The sequence below is a fragment of the Delphinus delphis genome, chromosome 2 (assembly GCF_949987515.2).
Source record: "Delphinus delphis chromosome 2, mDelDel1.2, whole genome shotgun sequence".
In the NCBI taxonomy this organism is placed as follows: domain Eukaryota; kingdom Metazoa; phylum Chordata; class Mammalia; order Artiodactyla; family Delphinidae; genus Delphinus; species Delphinus delphis.
Window position 1 is genome coordinate 87,165,910 of NC_082684.1, and position 18,680 is coordinate 87,184,589.

At 46.3% G+C, this 18,680-nt stretch overlaps 1 protein-coding gene across 1 annotated transcript in view; it reads right to left on the reverse strand.

The window, feature by feature from the left end:
* Positions 1–17,723, reverse strand: part of PPIP5K1 (diphosphoinositol pentakisphosphate kinase 1) — a 49,558-nt gene extending 31,835 nt beyond the window's left edge. The window contains exons 1-24 of the mRNA XM_060005125.1: positions 17,695–17,723; positions 13,553–13,727; positions 12,926–13,121; positions 12,390–12,480; positions 12,079–12,164; positions 11,625–11,779; positions 11,390–11,491; positions 10,772–10,933; positions 10,499–10,620; positions 8,730–8,831; positions 8,421–8,507; positions 8,228–8,303; positions 7,975–8,084; positions 7,807–7,889; positions 7,507–7,638; positions 7,230–7,351; positions 6,676–6,858; positions 4,329–4,470; positions 3,920–4,143; positions 3,472–3,599; positions 3,146–3,260; positions 2,869–2,976; positions 2,140–2,256; positions 1,819–1,983 (exon numbers count right to left, since the gene is read on the reverse strand). Coding sequence (XP_059861108.1) covers positions 1,819–1,983; positions 2,140–2,256; positions 2,869–2,976; positions 3,146–3,260; positions 3,472–3,599; positions 3,920–4,143; positions 4,329–4,470; positions 6,676–6,858; positions 7,230–7,351; positions 7,507–7,638; positions 7,807–7,889; positions 7,975–8,084; positions 8,228–8,303; positions 8,421–8,507; positions 8,730–8,831; positions 10,499–10,620; positions 10,772–10,933; positions 11,390–11,491; positions 11,625–11,779; positions 12,079–12,164; positions 12,390–12,480; positions 12,926–13,121; positions 13,553–13,699 — 2,955 coding nt within the window. The 5' untranslated portion in view covers positions 13,700–13,727; positions 17,695–17,723. The remainder of the gene's footprint in view (positions 1–1,818; positions 1,984–2,139; positions 2,257–2,868; positions 2,977–3,145; positions 3,261–3,471; positions 3,600–3,919; positions 4,144–4,328; positions 4,471–6,675; positions 6,859–7,229; positions 7,352–7,506; positions 7,639–7,806; positions 7,890–7,974; positions 8,085–8,227; positions 8,304–8,420; positions 8,508–8,729; positions 8,832–10,498; positions 10,621–10,771; positions 10,934–11,389; positions 11,492–11,624; positions 11,780–12,078; positions 12,165–12,389; positions 12,481–12,925; positions 13,122–13,552; positions 13,728–17,694) is intronic.
* Positions 17,724–18,680: the final 957 nt, after the last annotated feature.

Below are 18,680 nucleotides of genomic sequence, written 5' to 3' on the forward strand. Positions count from 1 at the left end.
GGAAAGCCGGTCACGGCTCCTTACACCCCCAGGCTCCCCAAAGCCCTGGGCCCATTGGGCAGAGGCAGTTGTAAGGCTGGAGAGGATGATTGCCTAGGGCACAGCTGCTCTGAAGGTCACAGATTTTGTATTCTAAAGCAGTCCAAAAATATAAGATGACAAGAGGAGAAGAAGGGATGGAAAGAAGGGTCATAGTTGATAAGAATAAGACTACCAATGCCTGTACTTATAGAACATGGAGAGGAAATATTAATATTAAAAGGTTGTATGACCAAAGCGTAGAGAGAAGATTTTCTTGCAAAGCTGAGGAGCATATCTTGGGCAACCATCATCCTGGGTAGCCATGGTATAAGCAGCACTAGTAACTGAGAGGAAGAAATCTGATTACAACAGAAAGCTTCCTATAGGCCTGAAAGAAGTCAATTTCATCAAGTCTGAGAGATGATACACTGAGAGCTCTGCTTTGCCTGTCTCTTGACTGCTTAAATCAGAAGAAAAAAGGGGGTCCAACATAATAGTGCCAGAGACTGGCAGACGATGTGAATGGGGAAGACACTGGATGTGGAGGAGCAGTTTATTAATGGAAGATCATATGTCATTCTGTCCATTTGATCTATTCACGTGAGTCTGCAGTGTACTAATGTACTATGGATACTAAGTTAACTTACACCTCAAAGAAAATATGACGCATACCCCACCTAAGGAAACTCTGAGTATTCATGACCTCAAGTCCATCTTAAAATAATCAGGAAGAAAAGGATGAGTCTAGAAGAGAGACTGCAGTTTGTCTTCTCAGCATTCTCCAAAATCTGAACCATAAACCTTTGTCTGAACCTATGTAAGCTAGTTATAGATTCTTCTGAGATATTTCAAAATGGAAAGACCAATTCCTTTAAGACAGAGAGCAGGCACCAAGCCAAGTGAACAGATTCATCTGTCAAAGCAGGACCCAAAATAGACAGTCATGGTCCCTGAGACAGGGATAAATCATGGGGTCAAAAAGAGTGTCATTGGGCCAAAGAGGGAAAGGATCTCTCCAGGAAAAGACCAAAACTTTGGTTTTTACTCCAGGACACAATGTGAGATTTACAACAGTCCTTTTTCCTCTAGGCTAGAGAAATAGAACCAGAACTAGGAGAACCCAGGCCCAGACTGATAAACCTCATCAGAACAAAGGGGAGATAGATAGACCTCGAGACTTGATTCCCTTTCTGGGATGAGAGTATAGATAACCCTAAAGGGGTTAAATTAAAGTGCCATTTTTAGTAAAGTGATATTTACTACAATCTGAGCTTTAATATTTACCCAAGACAACAAAGAGATGGAGGGGCCTGGCCTTCAATATCAACTGTATTGTTATCATTGTTACTGTTTACTAAGCATCTATATGGTGAGTATTACTTATATTTTACAGATGAAAAAAATTTAGTCTTGGAGAAGGTACCTGTCCAAGATCACACAGCGTCTGATTATCAGACCAGGATTTTAGCCCAGAGTACACGCTTTTCTACTATATTTCCTTTTAAAGAACTGCCTTCTCAAATTCATCCAGAGGCCTCCTCCTCAATCTCATCTCTAAAAGTCCTTATCTCTCAGGCACCCCTCACTGGCATCTCTTTAACCTCAGAAGTAGCAACCAGCTTAAAGGAGCTTTCCTGGGAGACCAGCTGTGAAAGAGAGATTAAGTAAAACATATCCATCAGGGGCAGGAAGACTCTGTTTAAGGTCCTAAGAATTCCACTGAGGGGATTCAGAGATTCATGGATATTGTCCTATGAGCACTTCCACCACTTCTTTCTCCCAAGCCCCTCCCATTACCTCCATGGAGCCGGCTTTTCGGTTACGAATGAGGGGTGATCTCTTTGGGAGGCCAGGGCCCTCAGAGGGCTGGGGTGAGGTCTGCAATGCTCCGTCTGGCTCATCTGATGCCTTCCCCGGGCACAGGTCCTCCATGCTGCCTTGGTCTGTTTTCATCTCCTCATTCTACCCAACAACAGGCATAGACAGGAGAGGTGTTAATGGTCTCCAGCCTCCTAATCCAATTCTCCCCAACCCTTTTAACCTCCCTGTACTGTTTCTGAGTTTCCCATCACTTGGTTCCTAAATCCTCCAGTCCCAAATCCCAGCACTCTGACCCACCTCAGAAGAGGCTGGACGGAATCCACAGCCAGTTGGGGCACTGCCTTCTTCCTCGACACCTTTCACTCCAGGGCTGAAGTGCAGCTCCACATGGAACCGCTCCTCTGATAAGGGATCCTTTAGGGCATCACCAAATGAAAGGGCAGTTGGAGAAGCTGGACATGGTGGTGGAAGACCAGGCAGGGACAACAGAGAGGAACTCAAGAGGACACATCCTCCCAGGGCTCAGGTTTCAGTGTCTTACACCCCTCTACAGTAATAGCTCCCTTTAACTACAGTCTAGTGTTACGGGATGCTCATACTCTCAACCTCCCCAGGACTTGCCAACTTCCAGTTCTACAACGGTCCCCCTCCCTATCCATCTCCCACAGGAATTCAGCTTTGCTACAGTGCATACAGCAGCACATTTAAAGATATCTTTGTGGAGCCAGATGAAGAAGGTATATGTGTAACAATGTTTGAGAGAAAAAGACTCATTGTAACATTGTTCAAATTCCATACCCTCCCTAATGCCAGAGCTATGTTCTCTGGTATCTCTCTGGCTCAACACCAACCCAAAACATGTTTTCTGTTCCAGGAGGAACCTCCTGGATGTTCTCTATCATGCTGCGCCTAGGTACCACACCTAACTGGATTCTACAGAATCTAAGCATAAAAAAGTTTTTCCCTAAAAGGGTATGGAGAAGAAAGAAGGGGGCCTCTCCTCACCCCGCCCTGTTAGCTCCTCACCCGTGTGTTGTCTTCATAAAGCATGATGACAATCTGGGTCATGTAGTTGAGCTCTGAGATGGCACTAAGATAAGCCAAAGCTCGCTGCCATTGTGCATCCTTGGTCTCCTACCGAACACAAGAAGAGGTAAGCTAATGCCCAAGGACGAGGGAGTCAGGGAATGGGCAGGGAGACGAGGAGAACAGAGGAAGCTTGCAGTAATAAAGAAGCATGAGGAGGAGAGTAAAAGAACGCTGGGAAAAGATGTTCATAGGCTGAAGGAAAAAGGATCCTTACATCAAGAAGTCCCCCATAACGGAAGACACTGAGTAGGGAGTGGACGTGGCTTTCACTGGTGAAGTAGAGACGTGTTCGAACATGGCGGCCTGGGGAGAGCACTCCTCGGGAGTACCTGAGACAGCAGCTAAGTCACTCACACTGTCAGCCAGTCCTCTTCTCAGCCCTCCACAAACTCCCTCCTCCCGCCTCAAAGACTTCTCTCTCTTTTCCACCCCAGGACCCCTTCTGTTCTTGGTTCCCCAAGCTGTCCCAGCCTGGGTTCCCGCAAGAGCTCCCTGACATGCCCCTCCCTCCATCCAGCATCCCACCCAGCCCTCCCTCACAGGGGGTGCAGCTTGTTGACAGACTCATCCTCGTGGGTTCTCTGCAGGTCAAGTAGTATCTTCCGCAACAGTGGAAGACAGAAGCCCACAGCAATTTCCAGTTTCTCCTCCCGACTGATCCCGTACTCCTAGGGGCCACAGGCCAGGAATAAGCACCTCAATGAATCTTGTTTTCCTCTTGCCTTATACTCCCAGGTCCAAGATCATGCTTGTCTTCACCTCAGGTCTAGGGCTTCTTCCAACATCACCACATTCCCCCTCTCCAGGTTTTTCCTCAGTTAGCCTCTTGGGCTTCCTCAGAGCCAGGACTGTAGCTCTAATTGTAACAACTAATTCCTTCTCTAAGTTTCCTTCCCCTGGTTCCCACACCGCCCCTCCTTCCTGCCTTTTCTCTCCTTCCTTCTGCAGTGCCCCTAGCCCCAGGCTCCATCCCTTATGTGAGACACACCTGGGGAATGACCACATCAGCCAGTGCCTTAGAGAGACGGAGCAACTCTGCTGTTCCTTGAAGTCCCAGACTCCCATTGTGCTGCACATCATACTTGACACAGTCATAGATGTCAGGGATCTTACTGATATCATAGCGCCCACTCTTCTGTCGAAAGTCACGCTCCAGCTTGCTCCAACGCTGTAACATTAGCTCTAGTGTCTCGCTGTGGTAAAGCTGCAGGTCTGGAAGGAAGACAGACAGACAGAGCCAAAGGCTTCACCTCTAACAAAAGACCCTAGCAAATCTGAAGCAGAACCAGAGAGATGAGGATGACGTGTCTCAGACACTTAGGAGAGGACACAGGATTGCCTGAGGAACCCATCCGTACCCAAAATCTTGAAAGGAAGATAGTAGTATTCAAACCCACCTACAGACTTGGGGTCCTGCATCCGTTTCTGGATCTGGTGAGTGAGGTTTTCAATCAGGGCAAATACCTGATCACAGACCTTCACAGGATTCTGGATTATAGCCATGGAGTTGAGTAGGGAAGTGCTTCCAGTGGGAGCCAGCTGTGGAGAACAGAAAGATGAAAAGCAAGACAGGTTCAGTGCCAGTTGCCTAGATTGCTCTGAGCTTATTACAGAGAGACTGCCTGCAAATAAGCTCTGTCTGTTGGCTCACCCCAACGAGGCATTCTTTTTTTTTTTGCGGTACGCGGGCCTCTCACTGTTGTGGCCTCTCCCATTGCGGAGCACAGGCTCCGGACGTGCAGGCTCAGCGGCCATGGCTCACGGGCGCAGCCGCTCCATGGCATGTGGGATCCTCCCGGACCGGGGCACGAACCCATGTCCCCTGCATCGGCAGGCGGACTCTCAACCACTGCACCACCAGGGAAGCCCCCAACGAGCATTCTTAGGCTACTGGGAACACTAGCAGTTCAGATGAGGGGACTGCTCTAGCACACAGTCATCTAAGAATGGGTCATCTTAAAAGTCTTGGAGTCAGAGGAAATAAAATAGATCTAGGTTCTTTTCTTGGGGGTTCTAAAATAAGCACGGAAAATGCTGAGGAATACAGATTAAACCAAAATCCCCACAGAATGTTTTCATGAGTGGGTAATAGACATAACTATCTTACTCCTCTAAACAAGAGGCTAGCTTGAATCTGGAGTAGAGGTGCTGTCTCAGAACTAAGTTCCAACTCAAGCATTTAGGATGGTCACAGTCAATGAAGATGGGGAGGGGGAAAGGAGATTGCAGGTTGAATGTACTCATTCTACCTCGGTCCTCCCAAGTTCCATTCTTGCTGGCAAAAGGAAGCAAGGAAAAAGGAAAGATACCTTAGCTTTTTTGGATTTGACATTGAGCAATGGATTGGAAAATAAGGCAGCAAGGTCCTGCCCCTTTATCAAGGCCTGCTCAGAGAAGAACACAGAAAATGCCATTCTCTAGTCAATGTGCTCAGCTACTTTGCTTACTTAAGAATCTATCAAAAATGGTTACACAGCAGTTATGAAATGAGGAGCTGTGAGTAGGAGGATGGTAGAAAATCATTGTCTGGCACATGATCCCCAGTCAATCATGGCATGGATACATAGGAAAAAGGAAAAAGAATGGCTTGGATAGTGGCATCCACTGTGATTAACACTGTGAGGCTAACAGCCTGGGCTCTCTAGTTAGATTCCTTGGGTGACCTTGGAAAGGCTGCTTAAATTCTTCTGAGCCTAGGCTTCCTCATCTGTAAAGGGGGGGAAAAGTAGTACCGGTCCACAGTTCTTACAGTGGATTAAAGACGGCCATTAATTCTTTGTCACATTCCCCTTCCCTTGAATCTGGGCTGGCCCTGTGACTGTTTAACCAACAAAAAATAATAAAGTTATACTGTGCTAATTCTGGGCCTACACTTTAAAAAAGCTTGGAAGTTTCTGGTATGGGGGAGTCCTAAGCTACTATTTAAGAAATCCATCTGGGGAGTTCCCTAATGGTCCAGTGGTTAGGACTTCATGCTTCCACTGCTGGGGGCATGGATTTGATCCCTGGTCTGCTAGAAAAACCACATGGGAAAAACACATGGAGAGGAGAGGCTCTGAGACTACAGGGACAGGGACATCACAAGGAGGGAGAGAGCCCAGCCATCCTAGCATCCCAGTTGAGCCCAGATGGTTCCAGCCCCAACATCTGGACAGCAGCTGGGCAATTTTAGGGAAGACCCTAAGCAAGACTAGTTGAGCCTAGAGCTGTAAGGTGATAAAATGGTTTTTGTCTTAAGTTACTGAGTTTTGGGGTAGTTTTTTATACAGCAACAGATAAACTGAAACATCCTTCCATTCAAAATCCTTGGGATCAGCTGTGTTTTGGAATTGAGAATTCTTGGGACTTTAAGAAGTTAATACGGTGCATATGCCACATGTTAGATAATACCTCCAGCAGGGCCTAGGACATAACCAAACACTTTTCTATTTCTGTAGCAAAATGTATGACTATTTACACTAGATGGGATAAATGGGGATTAGAAAGAGTCTTACCATGTCGGGTTTTGCTGTCAAACAAATCTTGTTGGCAAAGTTATAAAAATCTTTTTCATTTCCAAAACTGTGGATGACAGATTGTGGACCCATACTTATCTCAAAGGGTAAAGATTAAATGACACAATACATGGAGAGCTCATAAAACAGTGCCTGGCACACAGTAAGTACCATCACTGATCACTATTATTTAGAATTCTAGGATTTGGGGATTGGGTTGTGTTGGGCACAAAGTCTAGGAGAGCCTGACCTGATCATAATCCTCAGGGGCAAAGGGTGAATCCTGCTGCAAAATGTGGTGCAGCCGAGCCTTCACCCGGTGCTGGCAGCTGCTCAGGGAATCGCCATCACTGTCCAAGAGCCCGTTCATGTTGGCACTCTTCACCATTTGTACCAAAATGGGTGTCAGCTCCCCTTCTAGAGCTAGAAGGCCCTAGAGGGGAAGCACAGAATCTATTAGTTTTCCTTCCAGTCTAGTTCCCCTAGGCCTCGATGGTCCCAGAGATCCAACGAGAGCTGGCTTGGGAGTTGGGGTATAGGTCAAGGGGCCCACCCCACTAATTATTCTCAGTAGTATAGAACGCAGTCAGTACATACAGCTGATTCACTTTGCTGTACAGGAGAAACTAACACAACATTGTAAAGCAACTATACCCCAATTAAAAAAAAAAAAGAATGCAGTCAGACACAAGCAGAAACTTCTCTGAGTTGGCACACAAACACTCTGAAATTTCCAACTAGTTCTCCAAACTCTGCTTCTCTACCTAATGGAAGCTGGAACTGTGGGTGAACTGTAGTGTGCACCTTGGCAAAGGCTGCAGCAGTCATCTGGACACGGCCCTCATCAGAGGCGTAAATCTTGAGATCGTGGCGGAAGGTGCTATGGAGGCGAAGCAGCCCACACCCGGGGAAGCCAGCATAGTCACCTGGGGGCAAAGGGGAAGACCAGGAATGGATGGCTATAAATACCCAAGAATGCTCATTTCCCCTTTAACTTCCCTATTGTCTCTGTCCCTTGTTTCCCCAACTTATTCTCTAATCATCTTATCTCAGCCCTGCTAGGTATTTACAAAACACTCACCCTGTCCTCCAGGGTACATGCAGCGGAAAGCTCGCCCCAGCTCCTCAGCCTGAACACGGCCAGCAGGGGTCAGTTCTCCACCCCATTTCAGTACCAGCAATAGGGATGGGGCCAGAGCCTCCCCCTGTGGATCTGCGGGAATAAGGGGCAGTGAACAGGTCTAGATCTAAGGAAAATAGTGGGGACATCTAAATGTTAGGTCTTCTGAGGAGCCCGGAAAGGTAATTTGGGATAGAGGTCATCTAAGGGTTCAAGAATAAAAGATGTGAGTGGTAATGGGAAGGGGGTATTACATCTTACCTTGCCCCTCATTAGAAGCTTTTACTCCATGAGGGTAGTAAGTTAACTGCACCTTCCGGTTGATGCCTGAGAAGTGACCATACCTGCAGGATAAACTCACAGTTTACTTTCTACCCCAGCACCCAATTCTCATTGCTAGTGGCCCCCCTTTCCTATTCCCTTTCTCACATCTCCAGCACAGATTTCAGCTGCTCCAGTTTCCCAGTCTTCTCCTCAATCTCACCACTTGGTTCTTTTTCCAGTTCAGCCAATAGCAGCCTTGTGATGTCCAGCACCTCCTGGAGGAAACAACAGGGTATCTGTGCAGGAGGCCAAGTCCTGGCTGGTTAGGCTTTCATCCTGGTGTCTCACTGAGGCCCCCAATCCCATACCCTCTATCTTTCTGTAGCACTGCTCCTCCCAGCCAGATTCATCACCTTACCTGTAGCTGCTCAGGCCGCTTCAGTTTTAATTTCCCTGTCTTGTAGCCACCATGTTTTTCAAATAGACTAAAAAACCTGAAGAAATAAGGAGAAGCTTCAGTATGGGCTGAGACAGACAAGAGCCTCTGGGAGGTACCCCTCCCCATTTCCCTCACAAAAACCTATTTGTCTAGATTAGGATACTCTGCCCACCTTGGGTGTGTCACCTCCATCTTCATCTTCTGCTTGGGGGTACGATCCCCGTGACGGATAATTGCAATGACGCAACGAAGTTCCATCCTAAGATAGGGAATGTTGTTAGAGCCTCTCCCCAGTCCTACCCCACACCACCTCCCATTTCATCCTACCCGATGGTTCAAAGAACAGAGGAAAAACTATCTGAGATTAGGAATAAAGGTAGGCTCCACCAGTCAGATGGCACAGGGTCAGGAAGTAACCACTGGTCTGACACAGATGCCTTAAGTAGGTTACTCCAGATTTTTAACTTTTACTTTTGCTCACATAGTGCCAGATGTGGTAGGGACAATGGGAATGTCCTCAGCTTCTGTGGGGATGGACCATGGGATCTGGAACTGCGGGGCAAGCTCCCGCATTATGGTGTTCCTAGAAGGAGAAATGCAAAGAAGCCATGTGAAAATGAATGAACCAGAACTACATATATGAATGAAGCTCACAAAAACTAACAAGTAGTTGAAAAATACATTAATATAAAATCTAAAAACATGCAAAAGCCACCCCATATATGTAATAAAAATATGAATATATAAATGGGAATGACCAAATAAAGGACTGGTTACCTCTGGGCGGTGGGAGGGAAGGGGATATAATTAGTAAGCGGTATGTAGGGGCTTTAACTATATTCTTTTTTTTTAATTAATTTATTTTATTTTTGGCTGCGTTGGGTCTTCGTTGTTGCACGCAGGCTTTCTCTAGCTGCAGTGAGTGGGGGCTACTCTTCCTTGCAGTACGTGGGTTTTCATTGCAGTGGCTTCTCTTGTTGCAGAGCATGGGCTCTAGGCACTGAGGCTTCAGTAGTTGTGGCTCGCTGGCTCTAGAGCACAGGCTCAGTAGTTGTGGCGCTCGGGCTTAGTTGCTCCGTGTCATGTGGGATCTTCCAGACCAGGGATCAAACCCGTGTCCCCTGCACTGGCAGGCGGATTCTTAACCACTGCTCCACCAGGGAAGCCCTATATTCTTTTTTATTTTTTGGCTGCACTGTATGGCTTGTAGGATCTTAGTTCCCTGACCAAGGATTGAACCCGTGCCCCCTGCAGGGGAAGCTCGGAGTCCCAACCACTGGACCGCCAGGACATTCCCACCTTTTTCACTTTTAAACCATTTTTACGATATTTAAAATACAGGCATACCTCGGAGATACTGTGAGTTCAGTTCCAGACCACCACAATAAAGTGAATATCGCAATACAGTGAGTCACATGAGTTTTTTTAGTTTTGCAGTGCATATGAAAGTTATGTTTACAGTATACTGTAGTATATTAAGTGTGCAATAGCATTAGGTCTAAAAAAATGTACATATCTTAATTAAAAAATACTTTATTGCTAAAAAATGCTAACCATCGGGATTCCCTGGTGGAGCAGTGGTTAAGAATCCACCTGCCAATGCAGGGGACACGGGTTCGATCCCTGGCCTGGGAAGATCCCACGTGTTGTGGAGCAACTAAGCCCATGTGCCACAACTACTGAGCCTGTGCTCTAGAGCCTGTGAGCCACGACGACTGAGCCTGCGTGCCACAGCTACTGAATCCTGCGCACCTAGAGACCGTGCTCTGAAGCAAGAGAAGCCACCACAGTGAGAAGCCTGTACACCACAACGAAGAGTAGCCTCTGCTCGCCGCAACTAGAGAAAGCCTGCGCACAGCAACGAAGACCCAACACACCCAAAAATAAATAAATAAATTTACTTAAAAAAAATGCTAACCATCATCTGAGCCTTCAGCAAGTTGTAATCTTTTTGCAATAGTAACATCAAAGATCACTGATCACAGATCACTATGACAAATATGATAGTGAAAAATTTGAAATATTGTGAGAATTACCAAAATGTCACACAGAGACATGAAGTAAGCAAATGCTGTTGGAAAAATGGCGCCAACAGACTTGCTCGACACAAGTTTGCCACAAACCTTCAATATGTAAAAAAAACGCAGTATCCACAAAGCTCAATAAAACGAGGCATGCCTATACAGTAAAAACTTTCCAATTCTCTTCTTTAAGCCCATTCTCCCCAGCTCAGACCACTGTGCCCCTTACCCCAGAATCTTGGCACAGTCATCGTAGTATTTCATCGAATTCTTGACGAAACTGAAGCCATTGACATCACACACAAAGGAGTGACCATTGGCACGAAGGAGGTCAAAACCACAGACGGTTTGCTGCAGGCGATAAAAGCAAGATGAGAACAAGAGAGCCACTCTTCCTTCTCAGCACCCCCCTCATTCCACAGCCCCTCTCCTGCATCCCTCCCACCCACCCCGCCCCCAGCACACACACCCTCCCCTTCGCCGCCAAGGGGACTTCCTCCACCTTAAAAGCTACGCAGACTTTCCTGGCCACCAGCTTTTCCATGGCAGTCAGCATGACTGGATATCGAATTTCTTTCCCCTCACTGTCTCTTTCGACCTTCCCATCCAAAGCTGGAGATTTTCTGGCTTCAGCATGGGCATAGTCTGGTCCCACTGTATACACCTGCAGGTACATAGCATCACTGAGTATGCCCACAGCTCACCCTGCATATGAGAAGACAATGTGAGCACTATGTCTGTAGACTAGTTTCACAGTAAACAAAAACAAAACTAACAAATCCCCAAGTTTTATGAACAAGGAGACTGACATTTTTCTTACTGAGCTCTACTTTAGTATCATTATGAAGGTTTCTCCACAGAACTCCAAAACTATTGCCTAGTCCTTACTAAGAAATAACTTATCAACAGTATTCCATTTTCCATGTCACTCTTGCCCTTGCTCTGATAGTGACAATGTAAATACCTACTTCCCCCACTTCTTACCTTCACCTGCATATGAAAGCCCATCACATTCATACTTTATTTTCTACGACCACTTCCATACACTTCCACTTGCTTCCCAAGCACCCCACCCCACCCAGACATTTATAACCTCTTAAATCCCTGTATCCACCATAACCTTGACATCTGTGCCATCTGTTGGCATAAACTCCTCATAGATGTATGACCCTGTCTTCCGGACGCTGCTCTCAGGAGAGTAAACGCTGCTCCGGCTGCCAATCTTCAGAAGAAAAAGGAAGGAAAAGAAAAAGTTGCCTCTAACTTGTCCCCAAATCCTCCAGCTTCCCTCCCCACAACCTCATTCTCGCCCTTCTACTTCTCTGCCTCCTCAAATGCCCAAATGTCTCCCATACCTTACGGAAGAGGCGCTGGCTTCCTCCTCCGGCTGAGCTGGGGTAGTAGATGTAAACATTGTGGTCCTCTGCACTCACTGGCTTCTCCACAAAGGGCTTGGGAAAGACGGCTCCATTTACCTCCACCTGATCTTCACCCTCAATCAGGTTGCACTCTGAAAGGTAGGCATGTGGTCATTCCTAGGGCCTAAGAATACTTCCAACTCCCACTTCTCCGAGTTGTAATCTCCATAACCCTCAAATTGCTATGACCATATCTTAATAATAGATATGGTCATTAATATCTATATAAGAGGTCCAAAGTTCTGTCCAAAGACCCATGGCTCTAGCTCTACCCATAATCCAGTAACCAAAGCCTCACTGAGCCGGGTGGTACATAGGAGACGTCTAGAGGAAGGAGAACTGGGCTAAGTCGTAGAAAGCAGGGCAGGACTGGACAAGGCCAGGTACTCACCCTCAGGCCGGGCAGGGTCACGGTTGAGCACAGCATATCGAGGCAGATCAATACCCTCCTCCTGCAGGATCCGGTACACCTCCCTCCTGTCACCCCCGAATAAATTAGCTGGGAGAGGTGGGGGATGGTGACCAGGGGAGAGGCTAGGGATTTCATTCATTCAGGAATTGGGAGACACTCGTGTACAGAACTCAACAGGGTATGGTACAAAAATTAAGCATGTTTCTTTGACTCTGCCCCTCCCAGAGTGGGTTCTCTAAACAGGCATGATCTCAGGGCCACCCATCCCACCAGTCAACAGAAAGCTATACCTATCCTGGATGTAATACTGCATAGCCAGGTCATTGATAAGAAAAGGGTTTCGAAGTTTGGAGTAAGCAACAGCTTTGTCCAGAGGAAAGCCTGGGATGGAGAAAGGAAATAGAGAGACCAAAGGAAGAAAGTGAAAGAGACAGTGAGAAAACAGCAAGAGAAATAAACATATTAAAGCTATTAGTTGCCACTGAGCTCCACTACCCATCCAACCCAGCACTCATCCTCCTGCCCAACTTCCCAAGTCTAGAATATCCATCAGAAAAAAGTAAAACAGAAATTATTTTTAGGGTCCTTCCAAAGACCAATTCTGTCAGAGACCTAAGAATCTTAGAGCTGTCCTGAGGTTCAAATATGGGCTTTAAACTACCACCGGCAACTCCTCCAAGATGTAGGGAGAACAAACCCCTTTGCACTGTTCCCTAGTGTGTTGGGAAGAGCTGATGGCCTCTTTACTATTGGACAGTAAGAGCCTCATTTCCCAGTCCAGCATTCCCAACACCATTCCTTCTCATTTTCCTTCACACACACCAACCTTTGGAGTGGAAAGAGATGAGGCAGTGGCAGGATGGCCAGTTTTCCACAGGTTCATTAAGGATCACATCTTCTCCCAGGATGATAACAGTCAGGTAGTCAAATCTGCAGAGTCGCTCTAGGATTTGGGTCATTGGCTTGGACTTGGATTTCTTGGTCATGGCACAGATGCCAACAATGATCTGAGGTTCAGGAGGCTACGGAGAGGAAGTGCTGTCAGGTACTTCCCACCTAAACCATCCCTATCAGGGAACACACTGTTTCATCTCCTTAGGGCACAGTTTCTTGCCAGGACTTTGGACCTATGGGGTTAAGGTTATCTCCTAACTTAGGCCTAGATTGGGGTACCTGCAGGTATTCCTACTGCCACAGTAGGAAATGTGTACTCGGGCAGAAGAGTAGGAGAACCAATAATAATGAGACAACAGGACGAGGGCATAAGGGTAGGGGCTTCAAAGAGAGGCAATCTAACCAATCTCCACTGCCCTTCCCCTTAATCAGAATAGGGCCTGTTTATGACAGGGAGTCTATGCATTTGGGAAGAATGGGGAGAGGTGTCTCCATCCTATGGAATCTCAACTATGACAGGGGTCCCAGAACCAAGTTACATCGTTTTCCCTGGTCTTACCACTTCATCCTCCTCATCCTCAAGGAGCTCGCTGTCACTCTCTTCTGTCCTCATGCCTATTCCACGGGTGCCCAGCCCCTCATCTCCAGCTCCAAGGAAGAAGTGGGCTGTGGCGCTCTCGCCCTCACTGGCCGGCAATGACCACATCCCCGCCGGAGCACCCACTCATCCCGCTCTGCAGTGGAGGGTATGTATCCCTGTTAGTTCAGAATCCAAGCCCCATGGCAGTGCATGGGGATGGGGGATGGGGAATGAGAAAATAAGAGGGAACTACAAGCGGACTAGGGGAAACAGGAAACAAAGCTATGGTGAGAAGGATCAACAGGAAAGGAGGCATGTGGGCTATGACTTGAGATGACTAAAGATCCCTAAGAGAAAATCGAGGTCTCCCTTTTCCTCCCTGCTCACCCCACCCCCAACCATGAGACTGGTAAGAGGATCAGTAGATTAACCCTTACAGTGCTGGCATGTCCCTGATTCTGCCAGCAGGAAAAACCGTTAACTCCAGCAGCAAATGGGAAAGGCAGTTCCTCATGGAAGGCTACTGTTGATTCCTACCAGAAGAGAAGGTCAGAGTGACATTTCAACTTTGGACTCATTCCAAAATGTTCCTGGCCCTTCTCCACTTCCCCACAGTAGTGTTGAACTCAGTGATTTAATTCAAGAGCAGAGGAATAAGAGAGTTCATTTGCCTTTGCTCTTAACCCCTATCTTCATTCCTACCAAGGATTAACTCAAAAAAGCATTGACTGAGGGCACCCTATGTTCTAAACATTAAATCAGAACATTAAAATCCCCTATGCCCCGTCTCTCCTTCACCTGCTTTACCTTAAAAGAGAGATGCTCAGTTCCAGAAAATCTGTTCAAGGAAAGAGGTCTAGTGCTAGTTGGGAAGTTGAGGATACAGGCATCCATACAACAGGCTCCAACCCATTCTCAAACTGAAATTTCAATTTTCTCTCTACCATCTCAGGGTACAACAGACACAAGGCTGGTCTAGCCCAAGGTCCTTCATACCAGAAGCTACAATGGAAAAAAAATCCTGCCTAGAGCCATTATCAGTGAGAATATCTTAAGACTTAAAATTAAGTCAGAACAACCTGGCAGTTCCCCTTCTGCATACATACACCTGCAGCAGTGGTTCTTAACCAACTGTGATTATACTGTGCAAAGGACATTTGTCAGGAGACACTTTTGGTTGTCACAACTGGGGAGATGCTATTGGCATCTAGTGAGTAGAGGCCAAGGATGCTGCTCACCATTCTAAAATGCATAGGATATACCCCCACAGCAAAGAATTGTCCAGTCCAAAATGTGAGTGGTGCCAAGGTTGAGAAACTCCGCTGTAGAGAAACTCTCCCACATAAAAAGACATTTGCAGGGATGTTCATAACCTTACTGCTGGTAATGGCAAAAACCGAGAACAACTCAGATGTCACAAGTAGAAGAATGGATAAATATAATGTTGTGTTTACAAATGGTTGACTAACAGCAATTATTAAAAATGAATCAGGGGGATAAATTAGGAGCTTGGGATTAACATATACATACTACTATATATAAAATTGGTAAACAACAAGGACCAACTGTATAGCACAGGGAAATATACTCAATACCTTGTGTGTATATATATATATATATATATATATATATGTATATATATATATATGAATCATTTTGCTATACACCTGAAACTAACACATTGTAAATTAACTATATTTCCATTTTTAAAAAATGAATCAAAGCTATATATAACATGGACAGCTTCCAAATGCAAACTGCAGAAATATACATGCAGGACAATTCCACTTGTACAAATAAAAAATACTACATATGTTTATGGCTGTATACATAATTAGAAGTATAAAAACAGACGGGAAAGAAAGACATCAAATTCATGATAGTGGTTACCTCTGAGCAGAGGGGAAAACAGAACTGAGAAGGATTCAAATGGAACCTCACAACCTTACCTATAATGTTTATTTCAATTAAGAAAACTCTGAAGCAAATATACAAATGGTTAACATCTGTTAATACTAAATTGTGGGGATACGGGTATCTGTTATTTTTTTCCAAAAATGAAATTGAGTCACATCTGCAATTTTCTACATTCTGCAAAAGTTCTCAGAAATACTGACCAATGGCTCTAATGAAAGCCACAAACTCCTTAAGTAAATGGAGTAATTTAGTCTTATAGGTTTTTAGTCTTCAATATTTACTTTCCGTATTTTTATTTTAAACCCTTCCATTACAAGTGAGTTTGCAGCTTCGATTAGAAAGTTATAGCTAATCTTTATATAGATCTTGACCTTTCTAGTCTTCACCATCTGCTTTTCTCTGTTGCTTAACCACCGTGAGGGCACAACATTCTCCTTAGGCTTAACGTTTTCAGCTGTACACTGCAGGTCTTATACATACACACTCCTCCTGATTGTAGCCTGTTTCTTTGAATTCCTTTTTCGTGACCTGACCCAATTTCCATGACTTGTGACATTCCCAAGGTCCCTGTATAGTTTAAGCAAGCAGAATTTTGTTGCACGCTTTATCCTTTCTCTGAAGCAGGAGCTTTCTCTAAGATTCCTAACCCTCCACACTTTCTTCCACTAGGTCTTTCCTGGTTTTCTACTGAATGTACACTGCCACATTCTTGAAATTCTATTATAACTCTATAACAGGAGATGATAATTGAATGGCAAAGGAGAATCTGTTCACAAATATGGAGCTGAAGAGAGATGAAAGGTCTAAATTCATAGTTAACAAAGCAGAAATAGAAGCCTGACAGAAATAGCTATGAAATAAGCCAGGATTTATTTAGATGTACCTCTGTGAGAAGCTGGTATTTAATGTGGTGTTCCAAGAGCCATTGCCCTGTTTTCTGTGCTCTTCTCCCCTTCCCCCTCTCCCCTAATACTTTGTTGCAAAAGAAAACTTCAGACTCTAAACTTCAGACTCTACAGTAGGCTAAAGGGCAGTCTTACTGGGGCCTGAATCAGTGTGGAAGGGAGCGAGGGGAGGGGAGGAAGCAGGAGACAGTATAATAGGTAAGGAGAGAGGGAGGGGCAGGTGGGCAATCTTCTCAGGAACATCTATGTTAAATCAGATCTAGAGAAGGGACTGAAGGGAGGGTAAACTGTGTAACTTTTTTATCCCTTAGAATTTAGGGCTGCTTTCCTAATCCTCTAATTTCTTTAACCACCATGGACTTCTGCACTTGATGGAGGGCTCCATCAGTGATGAAAGAGAAAGGTCAGTACAGGGTCAGGCGGGAATACTTCCAACACAGTTAAAACTCCTCAGGCCATAAACACTATCTCCTTCAACAGTGGACCCCTTCTCTCCTTCTTGATGCAGTTTTTAATGCTTCATACATACCCTTATTCTGCCACTGATGAACTGTGCTGATGCCCTTGTTCTCGGTATCAACTCACTCATACTGCCTTCTTTCCCCAACTTACTAAAAGGACTCTTCATTGACTCCCCTAACTATTGCCCCCTCCTACATCACTAATCAACCGATCCAATCAACAATACAACTAATCCTGTCGCTCATTGACTCCCCAGCCTTAAACAGTCTTTCAAACCCTCTGATGAGTCACCACACTTGGTAACAAATTTATATGGAACCCTCAATGCTCCCCCGCACAGACTGTCTGAGAGCCACTCCTTCCCAACCTGCCTTCCCTCCAGGCTCACCTTCTCTCTCCTCTGCAACAACCCCTTCCTCCAGCCGAGCCTCCGGTCTGACTCCACTCCCACGCCTCCTCACACAGACCTGCCCGCCCTAACCCTCTCCCCGGCAGACTCCCCTAGCTCAGCAGGACCCCCTCTTCCTCACGCAGACCTTCACACGCCCATCTCTTCTCTCGCTGACCCCCTCCTCTGCGCTCTCCTCACTCAGCTCCGGGTCACGAAAACCACCTCCCATCCCGACTCCTCTAGCCTTTTGCCCGCCCCCGCCTTCCTCGCCTCACTCTCCCTTCGCTGACATTGAGGCCTCTCCGCTGGGTCTCTTTCTAGAGCTGCCCCCAGCCGCTCCTAACCAGGGCCCTCGGCACCGAAGGAGCCCACTTTACCCAGTCCACCCCCTCAGATACCGCCCCCAGCCCCCAGCCACTCCCCCACCGCCCCCGGCCCTCACTCACCCGCCTCCCTGCGCTCGCGCACCCGAACCTGCCGGCAGCGACACCTGACAGCGGCCCAATCAAAGCACGACTTCTCTTCGGCGCCACCAATCAGCGGAGGGCGCGCACCGGCAGCAGAGTCAGGCTGCGTTGGCCGGCGCTTCTGCGCGGAGGATGGTGGCCTCTAGTGGTTCTGGGGAGGAAGTGCAACCTGTTGTTCATTTTCTGATTTCTAACTGCGTCGCCACAGTCCAGATGCTTGGTCTAGACAGAGAATTTCCAGTGAGAAGAAGTGGGGGGAAGCGAGATGTAGAGGAAGAGGCAGAGTCTGTGCCATTGCACCTCCATGAGGACAAAACCAAGTCTTCTGTTCGTTTTGTAAAATAAAACGGGATATGATAGACGTAGAGATCCAATAAATGTACGTTGCAAATGTTAATGGACTAGAGGAGTGAAAGGGAGGCTAGAGACAAAGAGACAGAAACAAATCAGAAAGTTAAGGGAAGGAAAAGAGACTTACTTATGGAGGAGACAAGACGATGGATGGACTTGGAAGACTGAACAAGTGGATTCCTATCTCCACACTCTGCTTGCCCTCTTGCCTTTAATAGCTGTGCAGCCTTGGACAAGTCATTGAACTTCCCTCAGCCCCTCTTTTCTCACCTGTGAGAGAGTGGGACTAGAAAACCCTAACTCATAGGGTACTGATTATATGAAAGCATTTTGTGTATGTTTGTATTGTTATTATCTTTGCATCCTCACTCAGGTTTCCCTGGTCAAGACTATTCCAAGTTCTGTTACCCAACGCAAGTTTGTGTGCCCAAAGCACAGTGAGGCCAAACAAACAGAAAGGCCAGAGTTTGGAGCAGAGAAAGGTTTATTGCAGGGTCGAGCAAGGAGAACAGGTGGCTTGTTCTCAAAAACCCCATTAACTCCCTGATGGTTTTGGGGAAAAAGTTTTTATAGGCAAAATTTGGGGTGAGGGCTGCAAGTATGTGACCTTCTTC